This window comes from Bradysia coprophila (assembly GCF_014529535.1).
Source record: "Bradysia coprophila strain Holo2 chromosome X unlocalized genomic scaffold, BU_Bcop_v1 contig_71, whole genome shotgun sequence".
Classification (NCBI taxonomy): Eukaryota; Metazoa; Arthropoda; class Insecta; order Diptera; family Sciaridae; genus Bradysia; species Bradysia coprophila.
In genome coordinates, this window is record NW_023503362.1 from 25,937 (window position 1) to 38,868 (window position 12,932).

At 33.6% G+C, this 12,932-nt stretch overlaps 1 protein-coding gene and 1 long non-coding RNA gene across 4 annotated transcripts in view; one reads left to right on the forward strand and one right to left on the reverse strand.

The window, feature by feature from the left end:
- Positions 1-19: 19 nt before the first annotated feature.
- Positions 20-11,480, reverse strand: LOC119070277. 3 transcript variants are annotated; one of them, XM_037174540.1, is made up of 10 exons: positions 11,025-11,480; positions 7,503-7,732; positions 6,422-6,616; positions 5,506-5,600; positions 4,507-4,680; positions 2,570-2,824; positions 961-1,303; positions 818-877; positions 212-758; positions 20-144 (listed from the first exon to the last, which is right to left on the reverse strand). In XM_037174540.1, exons 2-10 carry the CDS (start codon positions 7,614-7,616, stop codon positions 122-124), a joined length of 1,806 nt encoding a protein of 601 aa, XP_037030435.1. In that variant the 5' UTR covers positions 7,617-7,732; positions 11,025-11,480; the 3' UTR covers positions 20-121. The 3 variants fall into 3 exon arrangements, with proteins under 3 accessions (XP_037030435.1, XP_037030434.1, XP_037030433.1); XM_037174539.1 differs by having other exon boundaries at positions 216-758; positions 7,503-7,687; positions 11,025-11,478; XM_037174538.1 differs by having other exon boundaries at positions 216-758; positions 11,025-11,478.
- LOC119070290 overlaps positions 7,716-12,932 on the forward strand; it is a 20,314-nt gene continuing 15,097 nt past the window's right edge. The window contains exons 1-2 of the long non-coding RNA XR_005086496.1: positions 7,716-7,726; positions 11,736-11,742. This is a non-coding gene — a long non-coding RNA (uncharacterized LOC119070290). The remainder of the gene's footprint in view (positions 7,727-11,735; positions 11,743-12,932) is intronic.

Sequence of the window (12,932 nt, forward strand, 5' to 3'; positions counted from 1 at the left end):
TTGTAAGACAGTTACTTTCATAGAAATTATTTTTTTTTTATTTGCTTAGATCACATGCGTTTGGCATAAGTTGCACAATTTCCATCATAAATATATTCATTCCCATACTCATTTGCCGAGCTTACCATGGCACATGTCGTTCACCTATAAAAAATGTGTCGTCATATGTCCAGTCCTACTCTTTTCCAAATAGAATTGCAAAAACATTAACCTACCTTTGCTTCATCGCTACACCTTCTCACCACTTCAGATTTCAATTCAGTTTGAAAATCCGATCCGTAGGTAATAAGAATTTTTTTCCTCGGTGCAACATCGTCCAAAAATAACGAAGTCCTGGACTTTCTCAATCGTCCTAAACTTCCGAATAAATTCCTTTCGCCTTTCGTTCGATGCTTTCTACCATCTCCGCCATCTGTTACGTCGAAACTGTTCGCGGTATTTGGCTGTTTCTCCGGACTGTCTTCAGATGATCGTAAACTGGTAGATGTAGAGCACGATGCCGCCTGACTTCCCAAATCGTCATCGCTACAACAGTTGCCATTCGTTACCGTTTTGACTGTGGGCTCTTTGGAATAAAATTTTTTCATTCGATTCTTTATCGACTTTCTGTGATTGCCCCATCTCTTTCTGATGTCCGAGAATGTAGTTCCGTCGTCTTTCTCCTTTTTCCATTTGGTTATCTCGACCAGTGCGTCGATATTGATTTTGGAAAAGTATCGCCACATTGGATTTTTGTGCGAAAATTCCGGAATGTTGATCTGAAAGTCAAGGAAGTATGATACTGATTCTCCTTAAATCTGTTTCGATTGTGTCTTACGGGTTCGTAAATATTTTCCCCTTCATCTTCATTCCCTTCGGCTCGTTTCAGATACAATACCTGCATAAACGATAAAAAAAGTGTAATTAAACTTGAGTATAAGACCAACCAGATATACAACAACCAGGTAAAACAAACTATACCTCTTCATAATCGCTTGAGCCCACATGAAAGCTACGAGGTCGTTCCGGCTGACTATTAATGGCATTTTCATTTTCCATTTCTCTCATTTTCCGACGTGCATATTTATCTTTGAGGTCGACAACTGCATAAATTGGTTCACTTAAACTGTTTACGTTTCCACTTGTGCAAGGACTGGACGCTGAAGAGCTTAATGGCATTTTTTTATTATCATGCAAATTTGCATCCAATAATTTTTTTTCATCATTCGATGTAGACGGACAATTTTCGTCATTTATCGATGTGGGATAGGAGTAGAATTGCTCGTCTTCCAATGATATTCGTTGAATTTGTTCTTCGATGGAACTATATTGTTCAAAAGATAGAATGAAACAGAGGTATTACTAAGTTAGTATCAATAGCACCAATACAAATACGAAGTGAGAAATTTGAGTTGCTTTTCTTGACCTAAAATGCAGTGGCAAACTATCGCGCAGTAAATCGCCCATTGCAAGAAAATCTCTTGAAGAAAATGCTCAATTCGAAGAAATTTTAACGTTCCATGAGAATCATCTGAGGATTTCTTCTAATCCTCTGTCACTCAAATTTAGGATTATCCGCCCATGCAAAGCATTTCAAGGTACGGTCCCGATATTAATGTCAACCGAGTTCAAATACCCGAATAACCTATCCCATTTATCAGATGACAAATTAGATCAGGTCAGGTGAATTTAGAAAAAGAAGAAAACATCCCCTAACCTGCATATAAACCTACCTTCAGGTCAAATTTTAGGCAACCTGATATTTTCATAGAAATTTCTCGTGTAACATTTTGAGATCCTCACTATCATTCATTGACAGGTCAGGTCAAAATTGATCATATCGGGTTCAGTTCACAAAATAACAAACATGTTATGATCTTTATCCTTGACTGCATCGGATTAATCTATATCTCGCTGCTTAACTACCCAATAAGGACATAAAATACAAAACTGTCAGATCGAAGTTTGTAATTAAAAATGGGAAAAAATTATTTTAGTTTGTCCACTCGAACTGGACTAAACATGTTATGAACAAAGTTCAAAAATTTTGAGAATTTTTTTAGTTTCTAGAAATACAAAGAGACAAAAACTTATTCAACCGCACGTTTTTTTTTCTCTACTTTATTTTATCGCGAGACAAATTAATTTTTTTCACTCATACCCTAACATCTCTTTGTGAAAAACTGTGAAAATCAAGCGATCAAATCATTGATTGTAACACTAAGTATATTACACAACCGACTTTTTAAACCGAATTAGTTGAGTGCAAGCATTCTCATGGTTTTCGTTAAACTGATATTTTGTTATTAACTGTTCCTACCATTATTGTTACACTTTATTCAAATCACCAAGTTTCTCAGTTGTTATTATAGTTTAGCTTAAAGTCGAATTAAGACTTCAAAGGGAAATGTAAGAGAAACCCAATCACGAAAATTATCAAACAAAAAAACGCAAGCAAACAATCGATGAGAATAACAGCGCTGATAGTCTCACTTTAATCGGTCAGTTAATTGATTCGAATTATGCGCTCACGTTTGAAGCCACAGCACGTTTACAATTTTTATTTTCTTTCTTTGAATTAATCACTTACCAATTTTCGTACGTAGTCATACTGTTGCCACTAGTATCTTTGATGCCAGAACAATTTTGAAAATATTCCTGCTGTCGGTGTGTATACAACGGATGACTGTTACCGTTGTTGTTGCCCGTAGAAAACGGAAATCTTTTCAGCTTCGTATCATCATCGTTTGCGTCACTGCACCGATTGAACATGCTATTTATTCGATGCACTTCATAGGACTGATATGCTGGCTGGTCGTTTCGATGTAGTCGGAAATTTTGTACCCTAAAAACAGATTTTGTTTCGTTTTTTTTTATTTATTTTATTTTTACGCATTTTTCTGTGTGTATGATATATAATACGCGCCGAGTGTGAATTCAGGGCTTGGTGTTTAAGTTTATGTAAATAATCTGGATGAATGAATATTGTTGTGGTGTCTAAATAGGTATATAATGGATATTTAGATGAGCGTAGAGCGTATACAGCTATTATGTGTGCCAGTGTGTGCACGTGTATTTCCCGAGTATGGTTCACGTTTCAAAGGACTCTTTACAAAACAAATCATTAATTTATTCATTGGTTAGTTGAACTGAGGCCGCAGCGGTCTGTATGGGAAGTTATTTCATTGAATTTTAATTAGAAGACGAGTGAAAGCCTTCAGTGTTTATCACAAGGTTTGCTTTGAGGAATCTCTGCCATATGAGAATGTGTATCGATTTATGAATCGATTTATGAATTCAACGAGTTGGAAGGTTGGAAGCTTGAGAATGATATTTGTTTGTCAATTCAATAATTTGGACATCTTTTAAATGATGCGTCAAAAAAAAATTCAATTGAGGGCCAACGAACAGTTGGTTTATTTTAAAACAGACTGAATTCAAACGAAATTACGGGGAAGTCTTTGACATAATATATAACTAAGATATCTTAAGTGCATGATGTATTGATATGAGGCAAAAAAAAACTTCATTTTAAATTGTAACGCTAACAACTCAGGAAATGAAAGATTTACTACAGAAAGTGTATGTGTTGTCTATATATCCTCTGCAGTCGCTATATTTAAATATCTGTTTACAATTAAAATAAATACAACGAAGAAACTCTGAAGTTCTGTCGGTTATGATGGTAGAGTTCATTGCATTTGGAATAATAAAAAAGCAAAATAATAAAACTGTAAACGATTACAAAATAACTCCATAAAATTGTAGGTGTTAGTTTGTTAGGTATGAGAATGAGATTAATGTCACTAGCTCCGGCATACACAACTTCGGTAGTTCAAAATTTCTATTTACAAAAATCATAATGTTTCAACACCAAGATCAATATTTATGGTTTTTATGGACTGGCTCGGCAAAACGGCTGCACCATATGAACAAAAGATATCGTGTGTGAAGAACTGAAACACAATATTTTTCCCGATGCACTAAACAAGACATCACATTTAAAAATAGAAAAGCACCAGTGAATAGAGTATCGTAATACTCATTTGTTTGCAAACAAAACACTCTGATCGGCTGGATTTCTGTTTTCGAAATTGAATATATTTTCAAATTGTATGAGACGTGAGACGAATTAAATTAAAATTTGGTATTTGGGCGAGCGGTTAGGTGGTTCCGATAATTTCTTTTTCAGCAGTTTAGAAAGGTAGATATATGCAATGGTATCAACCATAAGGGGAAAGTCATTAGGAACATTCGAGGCAACATTTGACCACTTATAATTCCAACAGTAAATTATGAAAAGTCTAGTTGAGCTAAAAATTCAACGAATGGTTTCCACCTCGCCTACAAGTATGCTATATTACCAGTCACGTACTGAATAACTGTTGTAGAGCACACAGTGCAATGAAACGTTCCATTGTAAAAACATCATGACCAAAAGTGCCATAAACAACCCCATACACCTTGTCAATTTCCACCCCAATTTCGAAATCATCAAAAAAAATATTCAAATCTGAGCGTACTCACCGTTCACACTTTGAATCTATTTGACCTCGTTTCTCATTTGCATTTGCTTGTAAACCATTTCGTTTACATATTTTTGCTGTACTGTTTACAATAGGTATATTCGGCGAACGAGATCCTTGTAATCGGCATATGGAGTCCCAGCTACGGCTAGCCATTAAAGCTTTCTTTTGATTGCTATTTGGAAGTAAATTGTTCATTGAGTTAAAAATAAAATTAATAAAATTTCGAGGATAGAAAGAACTGGCGTATTTAAAGCCCCAAGAATTCAATTTTAATTTTCTGATCCATTTCACCTCGTAAAGAAAAATTTACTACGAAAATTCCCAAACGAGACCATTTTACACTAATGACTTTTTACCATTGCCAGTGAATATAGAGATGACAAACGGAAATTAAAAGGTCCGCTATAAAATTTGTGTCACAGACGTGGCGAAAGAGAAGTTATAAAATAAAGTTCTCATTCAGTTGAATAACTTTAAATGCGATGTTAGAGCACAACTTTTAGCTCACCATAGAATCAAACTAATCAAACCACACAAAAGATGCGAAAGTAGAGATAGAACCGAAAGTGATGATGGATAAACGTTGCATCGAATGAACGGCTGTTGTTTTGCTATTTAGAAGACGATCTTTGCCGAAAATTTATTAAATTTTAAACCCAGAGATCATGACCAACAGATGTCGACATTAAAACAAAATGAAATTTTATTGTGTTCTTATCTGATGCACCTTATTGTCGACAGACCGAATATTTGAAACGACGTTTGAACCTATGTCAATGTCTTACCACCCTTGCCCTCGAAACAGTCTTAAAAATTACACATTGAAAAAATACTTCCGTCTAGGTGATCCAAATAACTACCTTTTCCACAGTCACTACGATTTCGTTAATATTCAACTAAAATCCAATGCATTTTTCCTTTAAACTTCAATTTCCATATAACAATCACTTTAAACACCCTGCGGATTCAGTCATAAATACGTGGAATTTGTACTTACGCCAGTTTGTTTTCGAGTGTAATCTGTGAGCTCGAAGCTAAACTATCTACCAAAGCGCTTATCCACTCGGAACATGTTTTGTTGTCATCACAGCGCTGTAAAAACGATTTGCCTGTTATTATGTCTATGTTGTATTAAATGCAAAACGCATAATCATTATTTATTTGAAGTGCACCGAATGTAATAATATAAAGTTTTTGTTATTATAGTCAGGTTATGGTCGTTTGTGCATGTTAGGTGTATTTATCACATTCGTAATCTGATGACTTTGCTTAATCCGAACCGAAGCTTAATTACAAACGGTAATATGGATTCAGATGCAATTTAGTGATTGTAATGGAAACGTTTTGATTTTTCTTTTGTTCTTTGAATCTGAGAAAAATAGTTTAGTTAAACCCAGAACGCGCCCATATTTGTGTCCCATGCTGATGCAATTTATGATTTGGAATCGGATTTTTTTTTGTTTTGTTTCATGTCGAGTCGATTCGGACTATGTTATCATTCAATTGTGGAATCATTAAAAGAATAACAACATAATCTCCGTAAAATCATCGTATTATAAGCCATTACGATAATATACACACAGAGAACTGTATGGGATTATTTGGATAGCATAATCTTACATTTTGTTGTTTTTTTTTTTATACGAATTAACGTTCATGTATTATACGAATAATTGCAAAATTACATGTAATTTCAGAATGTAATGATATTACAGAACAATAAACTCTGATTACAATATGCATTCGAGACCAGTACCATCGGCAATATTACCACGGGCTATTTATGGAAATATAAAATATTCCGTTCCTATCAATATCAAATCGAAATGTACACAAAGGTCAAAAGGTACAGCGAAATTTCTATTTGACCGAATCAGATAGTCCCAATTTAATATTCAGTTTCCTGTACTTACGTAAGTTAACATTAAGTTAGTTGTTGTTTCGATGATGAATCTTGGTCCTTTGGTGGGTCGAATGGTCGTTCCGGGAACAAGACTTACTACGTCCTTAAACGGTGCCAATTTCTTTTCGTAGTCTTCTTTGGATGAGTAGGACAGTAGTAGTTGATTTTGCAACACAAACCACAATTTTCGCCAGCCACCCATTTTCTATTCGGAACGAAATAGAGTTTAGGCCGATGTTCAATTGTTTACCGACATTATGGAAAGGGTGTGTATTTGACTGAATTGTTCAATTTTTTCTATCCATTTCTAAAGAACACTGGAAGTCAAAAGCTCATGCAAAAATGATGTTTCTGTTAAAATTCATAACTGATAAATAAAGTGCGCAATCAACGTGGGCTGTTGTGGGACTTTTAAATTTTCAAAGTAATCTTTTCTGACTGTATGAAAACTAGAGAAATAACATGATGGGATGGTTATTACCAACGACTTCAGGAGCAAACGACAAGCTGTGACAACTGAGGTTTTATATAGCATGTTTAAAAAAATTAAATAAAAGATTTGAAATCAATCGTTTGAAACTTCTTTTAGATGTGTGCGCCTGAATTCTTTCAGAGACGTTTTTCAGTAAATTTGTCTTCGACGAGACGAACAATATCTCCACAATTTTGTGGAATATTGCATGCATCGAAAGCTTCGCGATTAGCAAACAGATCGGTTCAAATGCTTCATGCACTGGTACACACTTCTATCTTAAATCAAATGAAGTAACAGATCCAATTGTAAAACTAATTATCTGTATCATCTGTGATTTGTAGCCAGAAATATTATTCTTTAAATAACAAAACTCGAAAAACAGGTCAAATGTCAAATCTTCAAGTTTTTCTACCTATCACGCACGACAGGCAGGTAATTCAACATTTGGGATAGGTCGCTTCATATCAATTGACATGTCCCGTCAATTAATGATCTTCCAGAATTTATTCACACAACATACTGTCTGTAATAACAATTGTCTTTCTATAATACGTAAGCAAACAAACAAAAAATAACAGAGGTAGAGATCAGAATTAAATTTGCATGAAAAACTTACATTTCGTTTCTTTTTCAAGTATCCACTCATTTTGACTTGTGTCGTAAATTGATTGTGTGCATCCGGATTATTGGTGGACACCTTCGTATTTTTGATAACCACAAACTTTTTCATTTTTCTCTTGTGTTCACTTTAACGTCTTATTCCAACGAAATTATCAAATAAAAATAATCCATTTGAAGTCACTAAAGAAACTCATAATTCACATTTTATAATCATTGATCGTATCTCTGTAGGATTAAAAAAAACTGAATTTCCAATTGTATTGTAAAGAGCCATGTAACAACAACATCCACGTAAAATAATTGCACTTTAAATACAACTAATTTTGAATGAAAGTTTTTTTAACGATTCGTTTTTCACATCAACGACAATTCGGTAATGATTTTGTATTACTCTACCAGCAAATGGATGTTAAAATTAACCATCGCTTTGTGTATATTTACACTGTGTATGTACGTACAGCCGGATTAAAGCAGTACTATGAAATTGTGCTCGACCAATTGATATAATTATTCCCACCATCTAATAATATTAAATTTTAAAATATATTTTTTTTGAAAGAGTGGCAAAACTTTTATGTTTAAATTTTTTTTTTTTGATTGTAAAGTCTCACTTGGTGCATACGGAATTGACTAAGTGTGAATTTAAAGTTATACAAAACGTTTCTTTCGGTAAACTGTAACAATTGAATCGAAGTTGTTATCAACAATGTTAATTGGAGACATCACACAGTATGAGGAAATTTCACTTTTTCACATTAAAATCCATTCAAGGCTTTTGTTATTTTATTCCGGTGTATATTATACACGGAATGTTATGACGGTTTATGACTTGGTGTATAACGGTGATTATTTAGCAACGATCGAAGATGACAATCATAAAAAAATGATTGTAAATTAGCGAAAATTTTAAGACTGCAGATGCACTGCATCTGATGCAGTCCGTACGGCAATGGATGAAACGTTTTACGATTGATAGATAAGACGATCGACGTAAAAGACATTTTCTTTTCCTAAAAATCTTTTATTGCTTTTCTCTGCACTCATTATCTCTGGTTAAAAATAACCAATAGCAAGTACATTGGAAGATCTATTCCGAAAGACTAAGTGAAGGTACACATACTCGATACTCATTTTGTCTGGTCTTATATGCCTGGTGTTTTTATCGTTAATTAAATGTGCATTTTAAAGCATGTCCCGATTTAACGATTGTTTTAACGAGTCTGGTTCTGGTAAATATTAATTTCGTCGTTAAGTTCACTAGACGTTTTTTTTTTTTGATAATGAAGTTGAACACACAATGAAATGAACTGGAACTATGATTTCTTATTAATTTAGTTGAATAACCGGACGTATGCGTCTACCTATGATAGTCTCCACAACTGCAATGCGTACGTAAACATGCGACATGGTAATGTGTACTTTGAAAATACAAATTATTATTGTAATTAGTTCCTGTCTATTCATCTTGTCAAATCAAAATTATAACTTCCTCTACATTGCATAAGAGGAAAATGAACTGATCAATTGAATTCCCATCCATGGTCGAATAAACGGTGCCCGTTGTCAATGCCACCGCCTATATTTATACGTGCATATTATACATATTTGAATACAATTTTGTTTTTAATTATTACTTTTCTATTTTCCAGCAGAGAATGAAAAAAAAAAACAAAACCGATCTGGATGAACGCATTGTTTTAACAATTGAAATTGTAACGTAAATTAATTCGCATAAAAATATTGCTGGTTTTTTGTGTGCTATTTCATTCTCGCTACATTTTTGAAGAACAAAAGGTTTCAGCAAGCAAAAAAAGAGATATCAATCAAATCATTTTACGTTTACCATATTTTTTAACAAACAATCATTTTGTCATTTCATAGTTTTTAACGGTTTTAATGGTATTTTTCTCTCTATTACATCTAGTTTTTACCTCTAAAAATTATTATATGAATCTCGTGTATGGTAAATATTACACGCCGGTTTCTGGTACATGTTACAGTAATTTCAAAATTCTATTTTTGTTGATGTTTTCGAGAGAAGAGAAATAATAAAAATAAAAAACGAAAAATGATAGGGAATTAGGTTTCTTAATTCGTATTAACAAGAAGACAATAGAACATCGATTCTAATCTCAAACTGGGTAAAAATAATAATGAATGGAACGTTGGCATATTATTTGAAAAGGCAATTAATTCGTTTGTACTTTTGTATTATAGAGTAGACGTACTTAGCAATAAAACAAAATTTAAGTCAAACAAATAAAATGGCACAACAATCACAAATAATTTATATCAAAAACTCCTACACTCTAGCCCATCTTGGGTAATTTAATGGAGTTAATAACAGTGTGGATGCCTATACAAAAGTTTGAATTGTTTGTGAGTCACTGGAAAAGCATACAAGGATAGAATTGTGAAAAGCATTGTACAAAATTTACTTCTGATGAAATGTTTGAACAGAGTGATTCGATGACGAGGTGAGGAAATGGATAAGGACACCCAAAGTGCATGAAACTAGACTTAAGATTAAGGGATTTGTCATTTAATCACAGAAACCGAACTAGTGTCACTGAAACAAAGATAAAAGTTGGTGAAAATCAATAACAATTTCATTGGATTTGAAGGATAAGCTTTTAAAAGTAAAGAAGACTGTGGTTCAAGTTTGGAACAGAAACAATGACAGAAGGGAAGTGTGTAAAAAGTAAGGAGGAACCTAAGTCCTAGGTCTGAAGGGCCCAAGGGAGTTTTAGAAAAAGGTATTTTGTGAAAAACTTTTCGCGACACTGAAACAAAAACCTGGTAAGAAAAGACAAATTTATGCTTTGCGTGTAATCTCAGATCTTTTCGTCAGTGGTATTTAAGACCCACTCGAAGAAAAGTCTGACATAAATGAACTACGCGTACGACAGAAACCGAAGGAGATCTCTATCAACAACCTCATTTCATTGAGGCATGTACAAAAGTTAAAGAAATCTGATCTGAAGATTTAATTCAATAATCCGATTGCGTGCCATTCATTTTAATTGCAAAGAGTTGCCAGTTCAATTGTTGCAGAGAAATGCGGAGCATGGTTGGTATCCTCCACACTTTTGCTCATACACTTCGAAAATCAGTGTCTGCGCAGTTAAAATCAAACCTACAATTCAATTAGTCAAATTTATGTGAAATATCCGACTGTATCAGTTGCCGTGCAACCGAGAATCTCAGTCAGTTGTTGTTGTTTTTTTTTTTAATTTTAAATTCTGAAAACGATATGGGATTTACACTACATTAATTCCACTAGAAACAGGTAGTGAACTCTTTTACAAACCACTTAACATTCAAAACGTTATCGCATGGTGTATAGGTATAATATAGCAAGCACACCTCTTTTTTCAATTAATTTCAACGAAATTAATGGATTATGTACACTTCTTTATTACGCTTGAGTTACATAAAAATGAACACACAATAGGTTCCGAACAGTTTGCAACAATGAAATTAAGTTACGTTTTTCGTATAATTCTTTTAAATTCACCTGATCTTTTTCTCATCTCACACAACCGAATGTATTACACATCGAAAATGTGCAATGGTTTTAGATTTTATGTAATTGGCTTTGTTTTCTCTGTGGGTCTCAGTTTTTCCTTTGTACCTCACGTACACACAGAATCCAAAGATATTTTTACTTTTGCAATTAATTTTCTTCTAAACAAATTCTTATTTCGAAGTTAGAACTTGCAACAACACCAAAACACTACAATAAATTTTGTCCAATAATTCACCACAAACCGTCAACGCAATATTTTTGCGTCTCTCTGCAGACGATTCAATCACAGACACATCAAACCGTCACCAATTCAATTAATTTTTTTCGTTTTAATTAAGCAGAACCTTCGCGGATTAATCAAGAAAAAAAGAGCGAACCAAGTTGTACGCGCCACAGCGAAACATTTCTTTCTTTCCTCTTCAACATTTGCACGATAAATGAACTACATAATACAGGAAAAAGCATTACAAACGTTAACAATTTTTTTTTTCGAATATATTTCTTGTTATAATTTGATTTCATTTAGGCCTGCCGTGTTGGTAAGATAGATCTGAGCACTGTATGATGTTCGTGCACCGTGACTGAATCTGGGGATTGTTTACCGTTTCATGAGAAATGGCTGAGAATGACAACTAGCGAAGGAAATTACGTGTGTGGAATTTGAAGCCCGAGTCGAAGGCCGAGGCTGCAATCACACAGGTTAAAAGTAGGTGTTTTCTTCTGACTTATTCCAAACTGGGACTTATTTCCCGCTTAGAGACGGGTTCTAGCTATTTTCACATCCTAAGTACATATTAATGGCAGTGGGGAAGAGTACTCATTTTTTTAGCTGGACGATATTTGATATCATGCCCGCACGTTAGTAAGCGGGCGTGACGCAAGTTTGATATAATGAGAATAATTAAAAAAAAAACTTCGCACCTCAACAGAATGGTGCGAGTATCTTGAAATTGACAATGAAACAATTTTTTCTTTGAACATCGGTTTGATATAAATATTCTTTTGTTGTATGGTATGGTAAGGTATGGATGATGGAATAATGGTCTATTGCTTTTTGAATCACATATTATACGTGGTTTTAATAGGTACATTCAGTCTATATCTATAGCGCTATTTGTTTTATTCTTCTTTTTTTTTGTTACATAAATTAGAGACTACAAACTTTTGTGGCAGTTTATAATGCAATGACGTAACTATTTGCTTTATATACTTCGGCAGCATCACTTCACTATACATCTAATGTTTTAATTTATGATTATGATACAATTGTATTAAATATCACGGTTAATAATACGTATGCTTCTAAATTGCGTGTGCATACGGCAATTCACGACTTGGCTGAACAACAGACAAAAAAATTAAATATTTTTCTTTGTGGAATATTTTTTTTGGAACATTTTTATTGACTAACGACGTGAACCATTGCAGTTTTAGAGTTTTGTGTTGCCCAATCGATTCGTTTAGTTTTTTTTATTGATTTCAAATATATTCACTCAAAAAGAATGCAAATATTGCAAAATGACAAATGGATCGTTTTTAAAGTTTGAGTGCAGAAACCAAAGAACGAGACATCCATTACAATATTATGTGGGTCAAGTCGTACAAATACGTCTAATGCCCGAGCAAAAAAATGAGCTAAAAAGTAGATACTTGTTTTTAAGTAAATATATATGATCACAAACTTTTATATACTGTCTGTTCCAGGAGTCTATAAGGGTAAAATTAAATACTGCGTACAGTATACAGTATATGAACCTTTACTATTATATACGGGTTCCTTCCAAGTACATCAAAGTAAATGTTCGTATACTGTGAACAGTACTTGTACCCTTGTGTATACTCTTGCATACTAAAAGTCAGTCTGTCAGTCTTAAAAATAAGGAAATTCATGAAATA